We start from the raw sequence: 26,279 nt of genomic DNA on the forward strand, positions 1-26,279 counted from the left end.
TTTTTGGGATAGTTTCTTAAAACAGCAGGTTAAAAGTCCAGCCAGAAACTCCAAGGTGTTTTGTGAAGCTAGCCTAGACTCTGAGCTAAGTTTCACATTTGACATCAGGGTGAGCATAAGATGTTTCACTCCAGGTATGATTCAAGCGACCCACCTGGAAGTTTTTATCAAACAACGGTATTTAAGAACACAATTAAAATATAACAAAAAAAATGATCATAACTTTTACCAATTACAAGACTTAAATATGGCACAGAATAACTCCTAACAGCTAGCTATCTCCGTTGTTCCAATTTAAAGCAGTACCCCATTGATATACACCCTTCTTCAGAATTAGTTCACACTAAAACAAGTCTGCTCATGTGATGCTAGATTTCTAGCTTTTAACACCTATGGACAGAAATCCAAATGCCAGTTTTCAGAGAAGGACAAATCCTCAAGGCAGCAAAACAGCAGTGAACCCAATCTCGAGCAGCTTCCAGTCTTCAGACTTCAGAGGCAGGAAAGGTACCTCCCTCTCTCTGCAGTTTCCAAAATAGCAACACTCAGACAGCAGAATCTCCAACTCCAGAGAGGGGAATAAAGAGACACTGCACTCTCTCAACTCCAAACAGGATCTGAAAAACAGCAATTAGACTGGAATTCTGTGAAAGTCCAGCTGTTTCCAGTCATATGACCTGACATATCAATTATCCCAATCACGCTCTACTCTGCAATCCCAGGGGAACACTAAAATAGCAGAACACTGCTTTAGTTCAGATTAAAACAAACATGATGTCAATTATCATGCCTCAGTAACAATAGAGGAAACCGGTTCTAGACAAAATGGCTCAGAAAAATGCCAGGGGTTGCGAGAAACATCCTGCAGAGAAACATGATTAAAATACAGTTCTTAAAGGCACAGTATCGTCACAAGTATGTTCTGGAGCCAACCAGAGAACAGGTTATAATAGACCTGGTATTATGGAATGAGATGGGAGTAATTAATGATCTTATAGTGAAGACACATCTAGGTAGCAATGACTATAATATGACTGCATTTTGCATTCAGTTTGAAGGAGTGAGGAGTGGATCTGGGATTATTTAAAGTTTATTTATTAGTGACATAAGTAGGCTTACACTAGTTTAGTTTGGTTTATTTATTAGTACTCACAATTATTTATTAGCATTCACAAGTAACATTCACACTGCAATGAAGTTACTGTGAAGATCCCCTAGTCGTCACACTCCGGCGTCTGTTCGGGTGCACTGAGGGAGAATTTAGCACGGCCAATGCACCTAACCGGCACGCCTTTGGACTGTGGGGGGAAACCAGAGCACCGGAGGGAACCCACGCAGACACGGGGAGAATGTGCAGACTCCACACAGACAGCGACCCAAGCCGTGAATCAAACCCAGGTCCTGTAAGGCAGCAGTGCTAACCACTGTGCTACCATTGCCATTAAGGAGGGATTGTCCAACCCCTTTCGGCATTTGGGAAAGTCAGAGAGGGTGAAGAATCCACCGGATTCCCAAAACGACATTTACACCAACAGGTTTTCACACCAACATTTACACAAGTGGGATTACCGCCCCCTGCCAAAGGCACAATCGGGCTCTCATCATGAAAGGTCGGAAACGCCACTAGAAATTTGAATGTCATTAGCAGGCCTTCCCCACTGCATCATCCCACAATGCAAGGTTTCCCCTCCTCACTGGCGTGACGTCACATTGGCAGGGTTTACACCAGGTCAGGCGAATGGTCAGCACTGGGGGCACACAGCTGAGCACAGCCCCCCACCGGGGAGGGAAAAGGGTGATGCCCAGGCAGTGCCAGGGAAACCTCCACTGGGGAGGTTCTTTTTTTTAAATGCATTCTTTGATCGGGACACCTTTCCCAGCAAGCAGTTGGCTGGCTGCCATCCCCTTTTACCAGTGAAGACAACACTTCGAAAAAAAATTAAAAGCTTCCATCTAAACTTAAATAAGGGCAATTATGAGTTTGCTAAAGTGAATTGGCAAATTAGGTTAAGGGATAGGTCAATGGAGATGCAGTGGCAAACATTTAAGTTAATATTTCAGAATACACAGGGTATATTCCAATGAGTAAGCAGAGGTCAAAGGGATACACACCATACATGGTTAACTAGAATGGTTAAAGATAATATCAAACTTCATAGAATTGAATCATAGAATCCCTACAGTTCAGAAGGAGGCCACTCGGCCCATCGAGTCTGCACTGACCACAATCCGACCCAGGCCCTATGTCTGTAACCCCACGTATTTACCCTGCTCATCCCCTTGACACTAAGGAGCAATTTAGCATGGCCAATCAACCTAACCCGTACATCTTTGGAGTGTGGGAGGAAACCGGCGCACCCGGAGGAAACCCACGCAGACACGGGGAGAACGTGCAAACTCCGCACAGACAGTGACCCAAGCCGGGAATCAAACCCGGGTCCCTGGAGCTGTGAAGCAGCAGTGCTAACCACTGTGCCACCGTGCTGCTCCAAAGAAACAAAAATAAATTTAAAGAAAAATATGTGCATACAAAGTCAGATGACAGGTCAGAAGATTGGATAGACTATAAGGAACAACAAATATTGACTAAAAGGTTTCTAAGGAGGGGAGGATCAGAGAAGGAGAGAAATGTAAAAACAGATAAGTATTTATATGAAAAGTGAACAAAATGAGTATTGGCCCAATAGAAAGTGAGTCTGGAAAATTGATCATGAAAAACAAGGAGATTGCAGGTGAACTGAACAGGTCTTTGCATCAGTCTTCACTCCAAAGGACACAAGTAAGTAACTATAAACCCGAAAAATGGGAGGGAGGGAGGGAGGGAGGGAGGGAGGGAGGGAGAAACTCAGGAAAATGACTATCACCAGGACGTGGCACTGAGTAAATTGTTGGAGCTGTGGGCTGAACAAGAGCCCAGTCCAGATAGACTTCATCCTCGAGCCTTAAAAGAAGTGGCCAGTGAGAAAGGAAAGTAGAAAGAAACATAAGCAAGCAGTAAGGAGGGCTAAAAGGGGTCACGAAAAAGCATTGGCCAGCAGGATTAAGGAAAATCCCAAGGCTTTTTATACATATATAAAGAGCAAGAGGGTAGCCAGGGAGAGGGTTGGCCCACTCAAGGACAAGGGAGGGAATCTATGCGTGGAGCCAGAGGAAATGGGCGAGGTATTAAATGAGTACTTTGCGTCAGTATTCACCAAAGAGAAGGACTTGGTGGATGATGAGTCTGGAAAAGGGTGCGTAGATAGTTTGACTCATGTTGAGGTCAAAAATGAGGAGATATTGGGGTTCTTGAGAAACATTAAGGTAGACAAGTCCCCAGGGCCTGATGGGATATACCCCAGAATACTGAGAGAGGCAAGGGAGGAAATTGCTGGGGCCTTGAGAGAAATCTTTGTATCCTCACTGGCTACAGGGGAGGTCACAGAGGATTGGAGAATAGCCAATGTTGTTCCTTTGTTTAAGAAGGGTAGCAAGAATAATCCAGGTAATTACAGGCCGGTGAGCCTTACATCAGTGGTAGGGAAATTATTGGAGAGGATTCTTCAAGACAGGATTTATTCCCACTTAGAAATAAGTGGACGTATTAGTGAGAGGCAAATTGGTTTTGTGAAGAGGAGGTCGTATCTCACGAACTTGATCAAGTTTTTCAAGGCAGCGATGAAGATGATTGAAGAGGGTAGGGCAGTGGATGTTGTCTACATGGTCTTCAGTAAGGCCTTTGACAAGGTCCCTCATGGCAGACTGGTGCAGAAGGTGAAGTTGCATGGGATCAGAGGTGAGCTGGCAAGGTGGATAGAAAACTAGCTTGGTCAAAAAAGACAGAGGGTAGCAGTGGAAGGGTGCGTTTCTGAATGGAGGGCTGTGGCAAGTGGCATTCCTCAGGGATCAATGTTGGGACCTTTGCTGCTTGTAATATATATAAATGATCTGGAGGAAAATGTAACTGGTTTGATTAGTAAGTTTGCAGATGACATAAAGATTGGTGGATTTGCGGATAGCGATGAGGACCGTCAGAGGATACAGCAGGATATAGATCAGTTGGAGACTTGGGTGGAGATGGCAGATGGAGTTTAATCCGGACAAATGTGAGGTAATGCATTTTGGAAGGTCTAATACAGGTAGGAAGTATACAGTAAATGGCAAAACCCTTAAGAGTATGGACAGGCAAAGGGATCTGGGTGTACAGGTACACAGGTCACTGAAAGTGACAATGCAGATGGAGAAGGTAGTCAAGAAGGCATACAGCATGCTTGCCTTCATCGGCCGGGGCATTGAGTTTAAAAATTGGCAAGTCATGTTGCAGCTTTATAGAACCTTAATTAGGCCGCACTCGGAATATAGTGTTCAATTCTGGTCGCCACACTACCAGAAGGATGTGGAGGCTTTGGAGAGGGTACAGAAAAGATTTACCAGGATGTTGCCTGGTATGGAGGGCATTAGCTATGAGGAGAGGTTGGAGAAACTTGGTTTGTTCTCACTGGAACGACGGAGGTTGAGGGGCGACCTGATAGAAGTCTACAAGATTATGAGGGGCACGGACAGAGTGGATAATCAGAAGCTTTTTCCCAGGGTGGAAGAGTCAATTACTAGGGGGCACAGGTTTAAGGTGCGAGGGGCAAGGTTTAAAGGAGATGTACGAGGCAAGTTTTTTACGCAGAGGGTGGTGAGTACCTGGAACTCGTTGCCGGGGGAGGTAGTGGAAGCGGATACCGTAGTGACTGTTAAGGGGCATCTTGACAAATACATGAATAGGATGGGAATAGAGGGATATGGTCCCCGGAAGGGTAGGGGGTTTTAGCTCAGTCGGGCAGTATGGTCAGTGCAGGCTTGGAGGGGCCGAAGGGCCTGTTCCTGTGCTGTAATTTTCTTTGTTCTTTGTTTTTCGAGATAGTTGATGCATTGGTATTAATTTTCCATAACTCCATAGATTTGGGGAAGGTTCAATTTGATTGGAAGATAGCAAAAAACTCCATTATTCAAACAGATAAATTACAGGCCAGTTACATAGAAACTAGAAGCAGGAGGAGGCCATTCGGCCCTTCGAGCCTGCTCTGCCATTCATTTTGATCATGGCTGATCATCGAATTCAATATCCTGATCACCCCCTTCCCCCATATCGCTTGATCCCTTTAGCCCCAAGAACTATATCTAATTTCTTCTTGAAATCACACAGCGTTTTGGCCTCAACTATTTTCTGTGGTAGTGAATTCCACACATTCACCATTCTCTGGGTGAACAAACTTCTACTCACCTCAGTTCCAAAAGGTTTACCCTTTATCCTCAAACTATGACCCCTAGTTCTGGATTCCCCCACCATCGGGAACATTCTTTCTGAATCTACCCTGTCTAACCCTGTTAGAATTTTATAAGTTTCTATGAGATCCCCTCTCTCTCTTCTAAACTCCAGTGAATATAATCCTAACCGACTTAATCTCTCCTCATTTGACAGACCTGCCATCCCAGGAATCAACCTGGTAAACTTTCGCTGTACTCCCTCTATAGCAAGGACATCCTTCCTCAGATAAGGACACCAAACTGCACACAATACTCCAGCCATGGCCTCACCAATGCCCTATACAATTGCAGCAAAACATCCCTCTCTATACTCAAATCCTCTCACTATGGAGGCCAACATACCATTTGCCTTCTTTACTGCCTGCTGTACCTGCGCGCTTACTTTCAGCAACTGATGCATGAGGACTCCAAGGTCTCATTGAGTATCCACCTCTTTCAATTTATATCCATTCAAGTAATAATCTGTCTTATTATTGCTATCAAAGTGGATAACCTCACATTTATCCACATTATACTGTATCTGCCATGCAGATGCCCTCACACTCAGCCTGTCCAAATCATGCTAAAGCATTTCTGCATCCTCCTCACAGCTCACCCAACTTAGTATCATCTGAAAATTTGGAGATAATACATTCAATTCCCTCTTCCAAATCATTTATATATAATGTGAACAGTTAGCACGGATCCCTGCGGAACCCCACTAGACATTGACTGTCAATCAGAAAAAGACCCATTTATGCCAACTCTTTGCTTCCTATCTGCTAACCAGCTTTCTATCCATCTCAAGACATAACCTGCAATCCCATGTACTCATAATAGTCTGTTATGTGAGACCATGTTGAAAGCCTTATCTTAACAGCTATCATAGGGAAGATGTGATGAAACTATATCATTAAGAAATGTATTTGCATCATGTTTCTTGTTAGGGGTATGTTTAAAATTCAGCTCTGTTTTACATGGTGCCAATTTGGCCGCACCGGGCCCTCACATGCAGAGAACGCAGGCTAATGATTGATTTTAGCTAGGAAGATGTTTGTTTTAATCTGAGTTAATGCATTTTTGTTTAGTTGGTTCTCTGGGGTTTCAGAGTAGGGTGTTGATTAGGTTGATTGACAGAGGCATGTGCTTAACATAGAAAATAGGTCCAGGTGTAGGCCATTCAGCCCTTTGAGCCTGCACCACTATTCAGCGTGATCATGGTTGATCATGCACTTTCAGTATCCCACTCCCACTTTCTCTCCATACCCCTTGATCCCTTTAGCCACAAGGGCCACGTCCAGTTCCCTCATGAACATATCTAATGAACTGGCCCCAACATCTTTCTGTGGAAGAGAATTCCACAGGTTCACAACTCTCTGAGTGAAGAAGTTCTTCCTCATCTCAGTCCTGAATGGCTTATTCCTTACTCTTAGACCGTGACCTCTAGTTCTGGAATTCCCCAACATCGGGAACATTCTTCCTGCATCTAGACTGTCCAGTCCCATCAGGATTTTATATGAGATCCCCTCTCATTCTTCTAAATTCCAGTGAGTACAAGCCCAGTCGATCCAGTCTCTCTTCATATGTCAGTCCTGCCATTCTGGGAATCAGTCTGGTGAACATTCGCTGGACTCCCTCAATAGCAATAATGTCCTTCCTCAGACTGGGAGACCAAAACTGTACACAATACTCAAGATGTGGCCTCACCAAGGTCCTGTATAACTGCAGCAAGACATCCTTACTCCTATACTCAAATCCTCTGGCCACCGTGCCGCCACAGGATTGTAGCTTGTCATGTTTAAGTATTTCAATTGGGAGAAGTTGTTAATTCACAATGACACAATGGTTAGCACTGCTGCCTCATAGCATGAGGCCTGGGTTCAATTCCCAGCTTGGGTCTGCTGAGTCTGCACTTTCTCTCCTGTCTGCATGGGTTTCCTCCGATTTCCTCCCACAGTCCGAAAGACGTGCTGGTTAGGTGCATTGGCTATGCTAAATTCTCCCTCTGTGTATCCAAACAGGCGCCGGAGTGTGGTGACTCGGGGAATTTCACAGTAACTTCATTGCAGTGTTAATGTAAGCCTACTTCTGACACGAATAATAAATAATTCATTATAGTTAAACTATATTTTTTTTATTCATTCGTGGGACATGGGCGTTGCTGGCTGGCCAGCATTTATTGCCCATCCCTAGTTGCCTTTGGAGAGCAGTTGAGAGTCAACCACTTTGCTGTGGCTCTGGAGTCACATGTAGGCCAGACCACATAAGGACAGCAGATTTTCTTCCCTAACGGACATTAGTGAACCAGATGGATTTTTCCCGACAATCGACAGTGGTTTCATGGTCATCAATAGATTCTTAATTCCAGATTTTTAAAAATTGAATTCAAATTCCACCATCTGCCATTGCGGGATTCGAACCCGGGTCCCCAGAACATTAGCTGAGTTTCTGGATTAATAATCTGGCAATAATACCATTAGGCCATTGTCTCCCCAAAGTTTGTTTTGATAAAATCTTCCTTGTGTGAATAGAAACCTTATCCTTACACTAATGCCAAAATAGCAAAACCATTGGGGTCTAGTCAGCTAGTCAGGCTTCATTAAGTACTTTGAGGTTTCTGATCTGGTACCTTAATAAAGAAGTTATAGGAGGGAACTTGACTAAGTTCAAGAGAATGAGGTAGTGTCAATATTGTTTTGTGAAAAGGAATTCATAGAACCATAGAAAATTACAGCTCAGAAACAGGCCTTTTGGCCCTTCTTGTCTGTGCCGAACCATTTTTTGCCTAGTCCCACTGACCTGCACTTGGACCATATCCCTCCACACCCCTCTCATCCATGAACCCGTCCAAGTTTTTCTTAAATGTTAAAAGTGACCCCGCATTTACCACTTTATCCGGCAGCTCATTCCACACTCCCACCACTCTCTGCGTGAAGAAGCCCCCCCTAATATTCCCTTTAAACTTTTCTCCTTTCACCCTTAACCCATGCCCTCTGGTTTTTTTCTCCCCTAGCCTCAGCGGAAAAAGCCTGCTTGCATTCACTCTACCTATACCCATCAAAATCTTATACACCTCTATCAAATCTCCCCTCAATCTTCTACGCTCCAGGGAATAAAGTCCCAACCTATTCAATCTCTCTCTGTAACTCAGCTTCTCAAGTCTGGCAACATCCTTGTGAACCTTCTCTGCACTCTTTCAACCTTATTTACATCCTTCCTGTAACTAGGTGACCAAAACTGTACACAATACTCCAAATTCGGCCTCACCAATGCCTTATACAACCTTACCATAACACTCCAACTTTTATACTCGATACTCCGATTTATAAAGGCCAATGTACCAAAGGCACTCTTTACGACCCTATCCACCTGTGACGTCACTTTTAGGGAATTCTGTACCTGTATTCCCAGATCCCTCTGTTCAACTGCACTCTTCAGAGTCCTACCATTTACCCTGTACGTTCTACTTTGGTTTGTCCTTCCAAAGTGCAATATCTCACACTTGTCTGCGTTAAATTCCATTTGCCATTATTCAGCCCATTTTTCTAGTTGGTCCAAATCCCTCTGCAAGCTTTGAAAACCTTCCTCACTGTCCACTACACCTCCAATCTTTGTATCATCAGCAAACTTGCTGATCCAATTTACCACATTATCATCCAGATCATTGATATAGATGACAAACAACAATGGACCCAACACCGATCCCTGCGGCACACCACTAGTCACCGGCCTCCACTCAGAGAAGCAATCCTCCACAACCACTCTCTGGCTTCTTCCATTGAGCCAGTGTCTAATCCAATTTACTACCTCCCCATGTATACCTAGCGACTGAACCTTCCTAACTAACGTCCCATGAGGGACTTTGTCAAAGGCCTTGCTGAAATCCAGGTAGACAACATCCACCGCCTTCCCTTCATCCACTTTCCTGGTAACCTCTTCGAAAAACTCTGATTGGTCAAACATGACCTACCACGCACAAAGCCATGTTGACTCTCCCTAATAAGTCCCTATCCAAATATTTGTAGATCCTATCCCTTATCACACCTTCCAATAACTTGCCCACCACCGACGTCAAACTTACTGACCTATAATTACCCAGATTTCTTTTGGAACCTTTTTTAAACAACGGAACAACATGAGCCACCCTCCAATCATCCGGCACCTCCCCCGTGAATACTGACATTTTAAATATGTCTGCCAGGGCCCCTGCAAGTTCAACACGAGCTTCCCTCAAGGTCCGTGGGAATACCCTGTCCGGTCCTGTGGATTTATCCACTCTGATTTGCCTCAAGACAGCAAGCACCTCCTCCCCTTTAATCTGTAAAGGTTCCAGGCCCTCCCTACCTGTTTGCCCTATTTCCGTAGACTCCATGCCCGTTTCCTCAGTAAATACGGATGCAAAAAAACCATTTAGTATCTCCCCCATCTCTTTTGGTTCCATACACAGTCTACCACTCTGGTCTTCAAGAGGACCAATTTTATCCCTCACTATCCTTTTGCTCCTAACATACCTACAGAAGCTCTTTGGATTTTCCTTCACTCTGTCTGCCAAAGCAACCTCGTGTCTTCTTTTAGCCCTCCTGATTTCCCTCTTAAGTAGCTTCTTGCACTTTTTATACTCCTCGAGCATTTGATCTGTTCCTTGCTGCCTGTACATTTCATACAACTCTCTCTTCCTCTTAATCAGTGTTACAATCTCCCTCGAGAACCAAGGTTCCTTATTCCTATTTACTTTGCCTTTAATCCTGACAGGAACATACAAACCCTGCACTCTCAAAATTTCTCCTTTGAAGGCCTCCCACTTTCCATTTACATCTTTACCAGAGAACAGCCTGTGCCAATCCACACTTCCCAGATCCCTTCTCATTTCATCAAATTTGGCCTTTCTCCAGTTCAGAACTTCAACCCGAGGACCAGATCTATCCTTATCCACGATCAGGTTGAAACTAATGGCATTATGATCACTGGATCCAAAGTGTTCCCTCACACTCACATCCATCACCTGATATCATATTTAACCAACCTATTGGAGTTCTTTGAGGAAGTAACTTGTGTTGTGGATTTGATTTGATTATTGTCACATGTATTAGTATACAGTGAAAAGTATTGTTTCTTGCACAGAGAAAGCATACCGTTCATAGAGAAGGAAACAAGAGTGCAGAATGTAGTGCTACAGGAGGAAGGAGGACTGTTGGATGTGCTGTACTCAGAATTTAAGGCGGCAATTATTCCTCCTTGTTCTGCTGGGGTGAATGTGAAAGATCCTATGACACTATCTCAAAGAGGAGAGATATCCCTGGTGTCCTGGCCAATATTAATCCCTTACTCAATACCACAAGCAGATTAACGGGTTATCACATTGCTGTTTGCAGTGGTTTTGTTGCCACGTTTCCGACATTAGTGACTACACTTCAAAAGCACTAAAGGTAAACTTGCAGGTTGAGTCCGTAATCTAAAGGTAAACTTGCAGGTTGAGTCCGTAATTAGGAAAGCAAATGTAATGTTGTCATTTATCTCAAGAGGCTTGGAATACAAAAGCAGGGATGTACTTCTGAGGCTTTATAAAGCACTGGTTAGGCCCCATTTGGAGTACTGTGAGCAATTTTGGGCCCCACACCTCAGGAAGGACATACTGGCACTGGAGCGGGTCCAGCGGAGATTCACACGGATGATCCCAGGAATGGTAGGCCTGACATACGATGAACGTCTGAGGATCGTGGGATTATATTCATTGGAGTTTAGGAGGTTGAGGGGAGATCTGATAGAAACTTACAAGATAATGAACGGCTTAGATAGGATGGACGTAGGGAAGTTGTTTCCATTAACAGGGGAGACTAGGACGCGGGGGCACAGCCTTAGAATAAAAGGGAGTCACTTTAGAACAGAGATGAGGAGAAATTTCTTCAGCCAGAGAGTGGTGGGTCTGTGGAATTCATTGCCACAGAGGGCTGTGGAGGCCGAGACGTTGAGCGTCTTCAAGACAGAAATTGATAAATTCTTGATTTCTCGAGGAATTAAGGGCTATGGGGAGAGAGCGGGTAAATGGAGTTGAAATCAACCATGATTGAATGGTGGAGTGGACTCGATGGGCCGAATGGCCTTACTTCCGCTCCTATGTCTTATGGTCTTATGATAAAGCGCTCGGGGGCATCTGATGGTTGTGAAAAGTGCTATATAAACACAAGCTATTTTTGGGTCCTAGACTCCCACATGAAGAAAGGTTTCTATTTACCCCTCAAACTCCTTCCAAAATTTAAAATACTCCAATCAAATCACCTATTTGGTCAAATCCATCTGGTTCTTCTATTTTCCATGGAATACAATCTAGCTCATGTAGCCACTGGAAGGACCTTTGAGAAAGGGGCTCACAGTGCCAGGGACCCAGGTTCGATTCCCGGCTTGGGTCACTGTCTGCATGGAGTCTGCACATTCTCCCCATGCCTGTGTAGGTTTCCTCCGGGTGCTCCGATTTTCTCCCACAATCTGAAAGACGTGCGGGTTAGGTGGATTGGCTATGCTAAATTCTCCCTCAGCGTACCCGGACAGACACTGGAGTGTGGCCACTAGGGGATTTTCACAGTAACTTCATGTAAGCCGACTTGTGACTAATACATTTTAACTTTAGAAAATTATACAATACAAAGACGAGTGCAAAACTGAAATGTAGACGAAAAGTGGTAAAAGACATACAACTTAAAATTGATGGAATGTATTACATTAATGTCACTTCTCCACATTTAGGGAGTTTGAAAAACAACGAAAGGCAGAAGCATCAGCTCCAGATCAGAGTAATGTTATTGTTCGTCATCATACACTTAGATATCAAGCATCAGATGACAACTTCCACTCAGACCACAAATGATTGATGCATTTATGACAAACATGAATTAAGAACTGGTTACATCTATAGGTGATTGAGAAGTTTCCAGTGTAACTCAGTGCTCAGCTTCTGAGCCAGCATGTGACGAGCTTGGTTAAGCAATTGGTTGCTGCCCCAATGATGTTTGAGGCTAGGACATCAGTTTGGAGTTCCAGTCCATGTCCCTCAGATCTGAGCAAGGAAAATATCACTGGAGGTTGAGAGGAAAGTAGCAATGATATGTGAACAGGAAATAGTAGGAAAATCCGACTCAGTTCAATTTTCTCGAGCAGTTTTATTTGCCAGGAAACACCATTTACCGACATCCAGCATTTACCAACATTCAGCCAAGTTTAAAAAAATTCTCTCATGGGTTTTGGGTGTCGCTGGCTGGGCCAGCATTTATTACCCAAGCCTAATTGCCCTTGAACTGAGCACTAGGTAGTTTCAGAGGACAAGTAAGAGTATGGAGTCATATTTAGGCAAACCAGGTAACGGTGTCAGATTTCCTTCCCTAAAAGGAAATTAGTGAACCAGATGGGTTTTTACAACAATCCGCAATGGTTTCATGGTCACCATTAGACTTTTAAATGAATTCAAATTTCACCATCTGCCGTGGTGGGATTCAAACCCAGGTCTCCAGAGAATTAACCTGGGTCTCTGGATTATTAGTCCAGTGACAGTACCACAACACCACAGCCTCCCCGTTAAGTTACCCACAAGCTGAACTTGCAAGTTTACTTCCAATTAAATCTGATTAATGATGCCAAGATATCTGGATTTAAATGCATATATTGTTCCCAAGATCTTTTTCAAAAAGCAACAATGATATTGATAAGATCATATTGATCCCATTTGCACAGGAAACTTTTATATGTACAATAAGGCAAAAGATGTAATATACCACCCACTGACTACAAATCCGGCTGCAATTTGTCTCTATGGAGATGGATTTATTGTCACATTAATAATAGTGAAAGGTATTGTTTCTTGTGTGCTATGCAAAATATACCGTTCATAGAGCAGGAAATGAGAGAGTGTGGAATGTAGTGTTACAGTCATAGCTAGGGTGTAGAGAAAGATCAACTTGATGCAAGGTAGGTCCATTCAAAAGTTTGACAGCAGCAGGGAAGAAGCTGTTCTTGAGTCGGTTGGTACATGACCTCAGACTTTTGTATCTTTTTCCTGACGGAAGGTGGTGGAAGAGAGAATGTCCGGGGTGCGTGGGGTCCTTAATTATGCTGGCTGCTTTGCCGAGGCAGCAGGAAGCGTAGACAGGGTCAATGGATGAGGTGTTTAGGGAATGAAGTGTTTAGGGTTTTTCTCACTGGTAGGTGCTGAAAATGTTTCATATGTTGTAGTCTGCAGTTTCCACTACCACTCAAAACTTTTGAAAAGTGTTTAAAAATTTGGAAACATTTCAACGTATTCAGATTAAGTCCTTATGTGCATCCTCTGTATATTTATTGAAAAATAAAAGTTTTTCTGTTCCGTTGCCACATTTGCAGGATTGGAAGTTGCTTCTCATGACGCAAGTCATGCAGTCCACAATATTTGCATCACTTTGCAATGCAGATGGATTCAAAATTAAATGCACAAAGATACGTAACCATATTTTCAAATATCAGAGGACTGAATGAACAGTACCTGCTACTCAAGTGCACCCCCCACTCCCCCCAGTACAGCGCAGGGACCAACCCTTTCTCCACCAAGTATGGGCTGATCATGATGCTGTAACTAAACTAAAAAAAATCATCTGCCCCTACTTGGTCCGTATCCTTCTATTCCCTCCCTACTCGTGTATCCATCCAGATGCCTTTTAAATGTTGCTAATGTACCTGCTTCCACCACCTCCTCTGGCAGCACGTTCCAGGCACCCACCTCTCTGCATGAAAAACTTCTCCCGCACATCTCCCTTAAACTTGCCCCCCTCACCTTGAACTTGTGCCCCCTTGATTTAAATTCAGTACAAGCGGCACAGTAGCACAGTGGTTAGCACTGCTGCTTCACAGCTCCAGGGACCTGGGTTCGATTCCCGGCTTGGGTCACTGTCTGTGTGGAGTTTGCACATTCTCCTCGTGTCTGCGTGGGTTTCCTCCGGGTGCTCCGGTTTCCTCCCACAGTCCAAAGATGTGCGGGTTAGGTTGATTAGCCATGCTAAAATTTCCCCTTAGTGTTCTGAGATGTGTAGATTAGAGGGATTAGTGGGTAAAATATGTAGGGATGGGGGTAGGGCCTGGGTCGAATTGTGGTCGGTGCAGACTCGATGGGGCGAATGGCCTCTTTCTGTACTGTAGGGTTTCTATGATTTCTATGAAGCATATACTAATAAATTGGAATGCTGATTACAGCAATTATACATCTTCTATTCTTTGTTCAACAAAGAGGCCTGGACTTTGCTCTGTTGCTACCTCATTGACAGTTGCCCATAAATTTTTAACAGACTTGTTGCAAAACATTTCTGGTTCTCCAGAACAGTGCCCTGAACATAGGAGTCTGTGGCATGAACAGTTTAAAATAGAGAATGAACTGCAATTGGAGAAAATAAAGAACTCCCCAAGTTGCCTTCCTACAAACAATTCTCCAGAGATTTAGAGTCAGAGGTTTACAGCATGGAAACAGGCCCTTCGGCCCATCTTGTCCATGCTGCTCAGTTTTTAACCAGGAAGCTAGTCCCAATTGCCCACATTTGGCCCATATCCCCCATACCCATGTAACTGTCCAAACGCTTTTTAAAAGACACAATTGTACCCGCCTCTACTACTGCCTCTGGCAGCTTGTTCCAGACACTCTCCACCCTGTGTGTGAGAAAAAATTGCCCCTCTGGACCATAATTTCAGGCAATTATGTCTCATCTTCTCAGCCCTTATGAGTAATGTGCATATTTAAACCAAAAATGACCAACAGGAAATATGCTTGCTGTAAAATTTTATTCATGGCAAAATAAATTTGGTCCCAAACAAAGCAGCCAGCATTTGATAAGCCATTTTTCTTGTTCTATTTTTGTTGAAAATACATAGAGAGGAAACAAAGCCCTTGTCATATTTTCAGATATATCCAATACTCAATCAACATAATAATGTTCAAAGACCTCAAATAAACGCATCTCTACCAGTTTACATCAGTTGTACAAAGTCTGTTACTCAAATCAGCCAAGAGATTACCAACACAAATTTATGCAGATCTGCATATATAAGCCACCATTTCAGAACAACTACTAACATACTGTGGGTTTTTAGACATCACAAAACCAGAAACCTACTCTATGTGACTTGAGTGGCTTGTAATAAATCAGAATATTTCTGTTCCTCTTTGCTGATGCTCCAAGCAGGAACTATTAAAAAAGGTGTTTGGCAATAGTTACTGCACATTAACTTCTTTAGCATCTAAACTGCCGTCATTTAATAAGGTTTATTTTTGAAAAAAACCTATATATGTACTAGTGTACAGACATTAAACACCTGGCCAAAGTCTTCAACATTTGAGTTCCAGGTTTAACTTGGAACAGATTTTTTTTCCCATACGATTGTTCAATTTATCCCAGTTTTGCTACTTTCTAGTATTTCTGAAGCTAATATTTCAATGTTTATGCACATTATAAACCTGAATGGTCACAAATGCAAGTCTGTAGAGAAAGATAGTTTCAGCAATTACACATTTTACTAACAAACTCAAATCTCTGGCACCAGTGGAGAATTTACTTTTCCAAAAATAGGTTATTGTAATCTAGAAAAAGTGCGTTCTGGCAAATACAACCCATTGTAAAAGCCAGGTTCTGTCCAGAAGGCCCTAATGGGCCTACTGCCACACTGTATTAAATCCTTCTAACCTTTTCCAAGGTCATCACACTGGCACTACAGTCACCAACTCTGATACTTAAAACTTCCCAATAGTAACCACTCAAAACACAATGGAATAAAAGCAGTTCACATTAAAACATTCTGTAACTGTTAGTTTATGTACACAGCTCCCCAATGAAACATGGCTTTAAAAAAAAAAACAAGGTTTTAACAAAACCTTGATATTTCTGCATTTTCAAGGGGAAATTCAGCTCCAACTGTCAAGTGGAAATGATAGCTTTTAAACAGTTTTCCTTACCTGACCCAGGCCCTGTGATTTATGCAATACATGCATATTTCACAATGAACTCCCAATTCTGCACCCAGTGCCACTCACATTAGACTGGAGACGCACCATTAAGTGTAGCAGATTGCTAAGGCAATGGTCAATTCAATTTCGAGATATAATTCATGAAGACAAGATTACAGATAACTGATTAAACCAACTTGCAGTAAAACTCAAACATAAACCTTATGGGAAGCCATCACACCCCAACAGCATTTGCATTATCAGGAGGTTCTTTAGCTCTACTCTTCAACTACAGGACATTATAAACAACACAACCATTGAATGCAATCGGTTCTTTCTACAGAGAGGTGAACAAAACCAAAGGTTGGATTGTAATTACAAGCCACTCAAGTGACATTCTAAACATTTCAACTACACTTGTACAGTTAGATTATACAAGACGTGCTGCTGGTCTGTAGGAATCGGATCAAAAAATCCTCAGCTATCGCATGTTGAGACATCATGCATTTTACTGAGAAACCTTACATTGGAGAGATAACATGAATAGGCTTTTAGTGCAAGAAAACACAGCTTTGACTTTCTTAAAAACAAAAACCTCGATCAAACATTACAAATCTCTAAATTATAACAACCTATACACAAATCTTGGAATCTTAATTGCAGCCAAGATAGATCATGGACTACAGCAATATTAGCTCCAGACACAGACCCAGCTTTCTTCCTATGTGTTTTGTGGCGTTCTTTAAATATTTTAAATACAGAAGGAAAGTGGAGATAAAAATGTGTTCAATTCTTTGGATTTAGCACTTTGGAATCAGTTTTAGTGCTTTAAGTAGTAAAAATAAGTATACAAGCTCTTTCTTAAATTAATTTAAAGATTAATTGGGGATGAAAGTGAAAAATTTGCTGCCAACTTCACTTTACTTCTGGGCTTCTTGAGAGGGCTGTCAGTCACATCCATGTGTAGCGACTTGGTTTCATGCACATCCTCAGCTTGATACGCAGTCAGAATATTTTCTTTAATCTGGTTGGTAACGCTGCCACTGGTAAAAGCATCTTCAGTCATAGCTGCAGGAAGGACAGTTTTTTCCTCCTCTGTCAAGACCAACATGTCTGTTTAGAAAGTTATACAGCATTACAACACATTTTCAAAACTTGATCATTCCATGTTAAAAGTTGCATTCCATTCCTTGGCCTTAAAACATCAGATGTATTATTCTAAAGAGGAGTTCTCCCTTAAAAGTAGTTTAAAGTTTATTCATTAGTGTCACAAGTAGGCTTACATTAACACTGTAAAAATCCCCTAGTCGCCACACTCCAGCGCCTGTTCGGGTACACTGAAGGAGAATTTAACATGGCCGATCCACCTAACCTGCACATCTTTGGAGTGTGGGAGGAAACCGGAGCACCCGGAGGAAATCCACGCAGACACAGGGAGAACGTGCAAACTCCGCACAGGCAGTGACCCAAGCCGGGAATCAAACCCGGGTCCCTGGAGCTGTGAGGCAGCAGTGCTAACCGCTGTGCCACCACCTTGGTACTCTGACCAGTATTTATCTCTCAATCAACAACAAATTACCTGGTCAAATCTCATTGCTAAGTAAAGTAAAGTAAAAGTAACGTTTATTTGAGTCACAAGTAGCCTTACATTAACACTGCAATGAAGTTACTGTGAAAATCACCTAGTCGCCACACTCCAGTGCCTGTTTGGGTACACCGAGGGAGAATTTAGCATGGCCAATGCACCTCACCAGCATGTCTTTCGGATTGCGGGAGGAAACCGGAGCAAACCCACGCAGACATGGGGAGAACATGCAGACTCAACACAGTGACCCAAGCCGGGAATCAAACCCAAGTCCCTGGCACCACGAGGCAGCAGTGCTAACTACTGTGCTTCCATGAATAAAGTGGCTGCTACATTGCAAGTAACTACACTTTAAAAATACTTCACTGGTGTAAAGCATTTTGGAATTCCAGGATCATGGAATTATTGTATAAATGCAAGGTTTCTTTTATAGACAGATTTGCATCATGCAGTGTAGTTTTACAAGCAATGCAATATTATCCAGTATTAAATAATTTTTTTACTATTTACCTGTTTGTGAGGGATTATTTTAATGCTTACTTAATACTGATGTGGAGATGCCAGTGTTGGGTTGGGATGGCCACAGTAGGCAGTCTCACAACACCGGGTTAAAGTCCAACAGGTTTATTTGGAATCACCTGATGAAGGAGCAGCGCTCTGAAAGCTCGTGATCCCAAATAAACCTGTTGGATTTTAACTGGTGTTGTGAGACTTCTTACTGTACTTTGTGGAGATTTAATCTATTACATGGAAAAACTTTGACAGCATGTTAAAAAAGATAAAGATTGGCTCTCAACCTGCAACATTCGGCGACTGTTCCTCAAATTGAATAAGATCAGCATTTTCAAGAATAACTGGGTCTGGTCTGAGCTGGGGGGATGGTAAGCATGATGGGACGGGTCCACACAGCAAGTCAACAGGAGATTGGTTACCAAGGTAGAGAAGCTCTTGTTCAGGCTGGTTTGAACCTATGAAAAAAAAAGGTGATACATGTTGGAGGTTGTACACATTACAATACCTTCACCAAAACCTCACACGACACCTGCATTTTGGAACAAAGGGCCAATTTGAAAACTCTACGTGTATTATCTGTTATGACTTTACAATATGAACAAAGCACCACTGCACACTGTAGAAAGTGGAGTACAACAAGCATTCATGGTTTTAACATTGACATTGTTCATAGTCACTGCGCCTGTTGAAAACTGATGATTCGGGCAGGATTCAGGTGCTTTAATGGCTTCTTTGCCTTTGGGACTATGATCCCCAAGAATAAGCCACTCCATTCCATGTTTTAGTTACCAAAGCCCCACATTCTGCTACTTGCAGGGGAGGGATGCATCTCATCCCACAGCAACTCTGGCTTATATTGAGCAGCTTAGCCAGGACTGCGTATAGTGGAACTAGTGCTATTGTTAAGCATCAGTCAGCTCTCAAACAATAGCTGTTGTGAGGTTGTACAGATGCCAGTGCTAGAAGAACCCACAGGACTACATTTTACTTTTGCACACTTGTCGGACTTACTTCCAGTTTTGTGGATACACTGGGATGACTGGCAGTTATCACCTGCCACAAGTTGCCATAAAGAGAACAGGGCATCAATCTTGGAATCAGTCCAGAATGCACAGAATTATTACAACACAGGAGACTAGCTGACCCATCGTGTCTGCAACGGCTCTCCAAACGAGCAACTCATTCTCTCGTCTTCTCATAACATTCTCCACATTCTTCCTCTTCACAAAACAGTCTAATTCCCTTCTCAATACCTCGATTTAAGCCGTCTCCATCACACTCAGGTGGTGCATTCCTGATCTTAATGATTCGCCATGTGAAAAGCTTTTCCCTCATGTTTCTTTTGCCAATTAAGTTATATCGGTGCCCCCTTGTTTTAGACCCTGAGTGGGAACAGTTTCTCCCCATCTACTCTGATCCAGTCTATCTGGTGAATTTGCTCCCAGAATACTGCTAAGGTTGCTGACCCAGTGACAATGGAGAAAGTTGGCCGCTATGGCACATCTTGTTTCAGATCTAGAGGACAACCAATTGTTGCAACACATTAACTATGAAATGTATTATAATTACAGGAGCTTCCAGTGAAGCTCAACGAAAACTGGAGGAACAGCATCTCATCTTCCGGCTTGGCACTTCACAGCCTTCCGGTCTCAACATCGAATTCAACAACTTCAGATGATTCGCTCTACCCCACCTCCACCCCTTTGTTTTCATTCTATTTTATTTAATTTTTTTTACTGTTCTCTACCTTTTATTTCTTTATTGTCTTTCTTCCATTTTTCTTCCTTCCTCCCACTCTTTCCCCGTACTTCATCCCCCTTCCCTTTTCTCCCCCCCACTTCCCCTTTTCTACATTTTACCTCTGTCCCATGGCCACCCCCCTAACATCCCCATCTGTTACAGCTTCTCTGCGTTTGGCCATTCACACCCTTTATTCTCTCTGTGGACAGCCATTAGCAGTCTTTTCCCCTGGTTTCTGTGGCTATGACTCATCTTGCATTCCCTCACCCTGCAGTATAAATATCTCCCACTTTCTACGCCTTTTAGCTTTGACAAAGGGTCAACAGGACTCGAAACGTCAGCTCTTTTCTCTCCTTACAGGTGCTGCCAGACCCGCTGAGATTTTCCAGCGTTTTCTCTTTTGGTTTCAGATTCCAGCATCCGCAGTAATTTGCTTTCATACTTACAGGAGCTGGCAGTTTCAAACTCCTTTGTCTCGGTGTCACTGGAGTTTGTTACTGCCAAGGTTACTGGCCGTTTAGGGTCTTCTGGTGGCTGTTCACATTCTTCGACCATGTAAGCAGGAGAACAACAGTTAGAGCTGTTACGCACTGTCAGGGTTGGGGGCAAAGGGAAGAAGAAAAAATATAAGACCATGGAACAGGTTATTATAGAAGTTTTTTAAAAATCCGTTGAAAATTAATTCACAGTCAAAAGGCTGTTTAAATGCACAGCAAAAGCATTTATTTAAAAAATGATGTTGCTTTCCTGTCTCTAGAGATAGTAATTTTCAGGTGATGCAGCTGTACAGGAGAATTAAATCAGGCTGATTCTGGGGATGGCGGGACTGATGTATGAGGAGAGATTGACTAGGTTAGGATTGTTTTCACTGGAGTTCAGACGAATGAGGGGGGATCTCAGAGACATTTAAAATTCTAACAGGACTAAACAGGGTAGATGCAGGGAGGATGTTCCCGATGGTGGGGGAGTCCACAATCAGGGGTCACAGTCTGAGGATTCGGGGTAGACCATTTAGGACAGAGATGAGGAGACATTTCTTCACCCAAAGAATGGCGAGTCTGAGGAATTAATTACCACAGGAAGTAGTTGATGCCAAAATATTGAATGTATTCAAGAGGCGGCTGGATATAGCACTTGGGGCAAATGGGATCAAAGGTTATGGGGAGAAAGCAGGATTAGGCTATTGAGTTGGACGATCAGCCATGATCATGATGAATGGTGGAGTAGGTTCAAAGGGCCAAATAGCCTCCTCCTGATCCTATCTTCTATGTTTCTATGTAAACACCCCTAAACCGAGGGGGAAACTTCTCATGATTCCCGTATTTCCCTCTTTCACCAGCCAGTTTAAAAATGCAGAAAGTGTGCACAAATATTCATGGGTCATTAAGTCATTGTTGCAAATATGGAAACCCGGTTTTTTTGTTGTTAAAGGTGATTTGGGGCACAAAGTATAAATGTTTCCTTAATTTTTCCTTCACAGTAATTTTCTAAAAAGGGAAAGTGGAAATAAATGGATAAAAGCAGAAAGCCTCATTAAATTTAAAATAAATTGTTACCTTTCATGTCATTTTTTAAAACCACTATTCTTTTGTGCCCGTGTCCTTTTATCCAGATGACCTATTAAAAATTGAAAATATTAAAGATAAAACTCCACATGTTGTGGAAGGCGGTCCTTGAAATTCTGGCTGACATTTCATGCCTTGTGACAATCCAATAAGTTGGTCAAAACTGTGTTTGTGTTCTTTCATTTGGTGTCACTCTTACCAAGATCGAAAGCACAAAAAGTGGCAGAATTTGCAAGAGCGATTGTTAGGGCACCAGATCAGAAATCCCAACGTATATTATGCAGCGAGACTATACCCCAACAATTTTCTTTGGCAATAGTGTGAGGACAAGGTGGTGCAACCCTACTGACAAACTGGCAAGCTTTTATGAAAACAAAATTTAACAACAGTTTGACTATAACAATGAACTAGCTTAACCTTAAACGTGACAAGATACAAGTCTGAACTGCTAACCTATCGCTATGAGATCCAATTCAAACAATATTCCTCTTATAGACTTAAACCCCCTCTTTAAAATTAGTTAGCGAAACACAGGCATAATTGCTGTGACTTAGGTCATCGGGCGTTGGGGAATGTGGCGGCGAGCGAGAGAGCTGCAGGCAGCAACTGCTTGTATTTTAAAATGAAACTGAAACAACAAAATTTCTTCTCAAGCTTAGCCCCTCCCATTGCACATGACGCTGTCCCTGCCAATCAACCTAATCAAAACTCTACTGAAACCCCCAGGCAAACACAAATGCATTAGCTCTGTTTAAAACAAACACTCTAGGCCTAAAATTAGTACTTATCCTGTGCTCTCAGCTACGAATTTAAACATTTTGAGACAAAACCAGCACCCTGCAAAACAGACCTGAATTCTAAACATACCCATTACAAGAATGATGACATATATAATGTACACGCATGCACGCACACACATATAGCCCCCTGTATCTGGAGTCTCAAAAAAAAACAAAATATAAACTACATTTACATTATTATACAGGAAACAAAAATAAGGATTGGAAAATACATGAGCAGACCAAGAAAGCTAAATCTGCAATATTAATTTTGAGGGAATGAGATCCATCACGTTAACTTTTCAGGGCCAGAGAGGTTAAGTTACAAATATGCCCCAGCCTTTCTCGCTGTTTATAGCCATAGACTCTGTCACAGGGCAAGCTATCAGCAAAGATTGCAACAACACAACCTGACGGACCGGGTAACACTGACAGCAACTTCTGGATTTTCACAATTAATTGTGCATCTGCAGCTTCAATTAGACCCCTATACTTCATGTTTTTCTAAGGTACAAAAGAATCTCTGGAACAGGCTATTATAATTTGGCAAATGTAAATGGGTAATGATAATTGGAAGACAGCTGAAACATTAGGAATATTAATAATCACCATTAATCCTTGCAGCAGCACATATAGATCTAGTCAATCCAGCACTATTTAATTCTGAATGCTACTGCTGAATATGATTTGTTAGCACAGCGCTTCCCAGTTTCGATAGAATCTGCTTTTCACTGGCTAAAAGCCAATACACACATTTTAAAAATGAATTCCCATCCCAAAGGTGTAGTGAGACACAACAGTAAGAAGAAACATTTGAGTGGCGGGGGGGATTAAAGAAAAGGGGAAGGACAACATTCAATGGGACCGAATTTAAACTACGCATTTTTTGTATTTTAGGGTTTGTTTTATAAAATTTATCACTGCAACTTTGTCCCAAAACAAAACAACTAGCTGTCCCCAAGAGACTAACATCTAGCAAGTCTATAGAAAGAGTTAAAGAAAAAGACTTCTGCACAGTTTAAGAGCAACATATAACTTGTAACTAATAGGCACATTTACCTGTGGTATTGCAATAAGGAGATCCTCTATGCTTGCGTAGCCATATACTTTGGGCTGTAGCACTTCACCTGTGTACTTGTGGTAAGTCGATGGAAATTCAGTCAGGAAAATCTGCTGGTAGTGGTAGGTGTGCAGTAAGGCTCGCACATTCTTGGCAAACTGGTACACTTTGGTAAGTTTCACATATTCTTCTCCTGTGTCATCAGTGAATACCTGTCACAAATTAACCCAAAACAGTAAAAGTTTAGTAACCAGTATTATGCCCCAGCAATAAAACTACGAAAACTGGCAAACTACCACAAAGTAACATGGATGTCAAAAACCATTAAATGAATTTAAGATGTATCCATGAGGCAGACTCAGGTTATGATCTTTACTTTGTAAATTCAGTGAAAACTTCACATAACAAGCCCTACAGCACGACCTGAAATTATGTTTATTTCACTACATTTTACAACAGAATAGCATACTCCAATCAAACTAATGCAATTATTCAAACTGGGAGAGCAAATCGATTATGAATCTCCTTTTCAAATACTGTACAAACAAGCAGTACTAGCAACATTTTCCAGACGTACACATCAACTAAAACCTCAACGATCTAAAGCAGGCAGCTATGTGTAGATGAAGGGACTGTAACTAAAATCAGCATCACCCTGACAGTTCAATGCTGGAGGAAGTTACAGGATTGATAAAACACTCACTATTGTCCTCTCACTTATGCAAACTGAAACAATATGGCTGAGGCGATGCATTTTTAATACGTCGCCATGTGCAGGAAAACAGAAATCTTTTCACTCAAATCTCTAATCTGACCCCCATCACCACTGAGGGCCGACCATGCCTCAGTTATTTGGCAGGAGTCCAACAATGAAGTTTGCTGCATCAAGTTCTTGAGTGCAGCTTGGAATAGATTTCATGCAAGGTACAAAGTGAAGACAACAAGTCAGAAAGTATGAATTCTTGCTGGGAGGATCCTACCTCTTTGATATAAAACTTCAGTTCTACTTTAAGGTTTCTGGATGCAGAACTAAAAACCTGAATAAGCCTCAATGCAAAGAGACACTGGCTGAACTTTCTTTTTAAAGTAATTAGTAAACCACGCAACTTGCTAAGACATGAAAGAAATCTTCCCTGTACATCCTTAGGATACTGAAGAGATTTGAAAAGTAATTATCAGATAGAAAATTTTCAGATTGGTCAAGAAGATTCCCATAAGAAACCTCTGGGACAAGAAAGCACACACCTGCTCTTGAATTTAGATAGGATCATAGAAAGTAAACATCCTGAGGGTTGGGTCAGGAGGTAAACATGCAGAAATTTCTATGTGCACTATTGTCACATAAGAAACAAAAGCAGCTTTTATACACTGCCAGAAATAATCCTATAAAAATGCTCGTTAAGGAATCTTAGAATTTGTACCTCAACCAGATACGGCAAGCTCTTCAACAATTCTGTCAGAGACATGAAACCATATTCAGATGGGACAAGAGGATTTCCGCACGAAGCATCAAAATGATTCTTAAGATCGTCGACTTTGAGGAGTGAGACACCATCCAGAGACATCAACAGAACAAGAAGTTGAGCGGTTAGAGTGCGGAGGGACTTCCTGTTTATCAGCTGGAGCTGCTTACCTGATGGTGTGCTGGCAAGCTTTTTGGTGGGTGGGGAAAAAAAGTTATACTTAATTAGGAGACGCTCAAATAAAAATCCCAATGGGGAAGTCGTTAAAGTAACCATGTAATATACCTTCGCAACATGGCAGAGTTTCTGCATGAGTTCTGTAACAGTGTTGACGTCATAGTCCTGAAGGCGCAGAGTATATCCATATGTATTGTTATACTCTAGAAGGAAATCTGAAAGTGTCATGCAATTGTCCTTTCGTGTTCTGAGCAATTTAACAAGCTGGGCTGTCAGTGCTTTAACTTGCTCATTTTCTGTTAAAACAAGGATCTTTTCTTCCCCACACTCCAGAACCTGTGGACAATATCATTTGCATCATTGCTCTATAAACATTTCAGAGTTCACAAATGCAGTGTGCTTTCTGAAAGCATCATCCAAGATACTCAGCTGCTTGCTGTAGTCAGACTGTGACATAACAGCACACTGGGTTGAAATCTCATTCACATACAGCTGTACGTGGGTGTGAGAAAAATTAAACTGGCCAACTAAACACAGTAAAATCCACACATTTTAGCATTTAAGTACATTGATAATTGTACATCATTCAAAAACATGTGGGATGGCCTTATTGAAGCAAACATCATCTGGAGGGGACTTAACAGGGTGGCTGCTTCCCTTTGTGGGAAGGATTTTAAAAATGAAGTGGTCTCCTTTTAAGACAGATGGAGGAGAAATTTCTTCTCTCAAGAGTATTGTGAATCTTTTGAACTCTCTTCCCCAGAGAAGGGAGGAGGCGGGGTCATTGGATATTTTTAAGGCTGAGACAGATGGACTCTCCTATTCATCAAGAATATAATGATTATAATTGAGACCACAATCAGCCGTGTTCTTACTGAATGGTTGAGCAGGCCCAAGGGCCCGAATGACCTACTCTTGCTCCTAATTCATAGGATTAGCTTACATTTCGAGGTCAATGGCTGCTTGCTATCATCTTCAGCTTAAATTTCAACATTACACCTACTTTTCAGGAATACTGCCCCTGATGACGTGACAATGCTAAATTTACAGAATGATTTTATACTACTGGATATGCATAAATGACAAGGCAGGCTGACTTGAGCAGACTTAATTTTACTTTAACAGCAATGTGAGAATAAGGTTTAAATATTAGCATATTCCTGACTTACTGCTGT

The 26,279-nt window shown here is 42.2% G+C and overlaps 1 protein-coding gene across 12 annotated transcripts in view; it reads right to left on the reverse strand.

Annotated features, from left to right (window-relative positions):
- Positions 1-15,044: 15,044 nt before the first annotated feature.
- marf1 (meiosis regulator and mRNA stability factor 1) overlaps positions 15,045-26,279 on the reverse strand; it is a 77,562-nt gene continuing 66,327 nt past the window's right edge. For 11 of the 12 annotated variants that reach the window (XM_078240894.1, XM_078240896.1, XM_078240900.1 and 8 more), the window contains 7 exons: positions 25,213-25,440; positions 24,886-25,116; positions 23,464-23,676; positions 21,617-21,677; positions 20,507-20,650; positions 18,605-18,775; positions 15,045-17,335 (listed from right to left, as the gene is read on the reverse strand). In XM_078240894.1, the coding sequence (XP_078097020.1) occupies positions 17,094-17,335; positions 18,605-18,775; positions 20,507-20,650; positions 21,617-21,677; positions 23,464-23,676; positions 24,886-25,116; positions 25,213-25,440 (1,290 nt within the window). In that variant the 3' untranslated portion in view covers positions 15,045-17,093. The remainder of the gene's footprint in view (positions 17,336-18,604; positions 18,776-20,506; positions 20,651-21,616; positions 21,678-23,463; positions 23,677-24,885; positions 25,117-25,212; positions 25,441-26,279) is intronic. The other variant, XM_078240899.1, reaches the window with a different exon arrangement.

This window comes from Mustelus asterias, chromosome 23 (assembly GCF_964213995.1).
Source record: "Mustelus asterias chromosome 23, sMusAst1.hap1.1, whole genome shotgun sequence".
NCBI classification, from domain to species: Eukaryota; Metazoa; Chordata; class Chondrichthyes; order Carcharhiniformes; family Triakidae; genus Mustelus; species Mustelus asterias.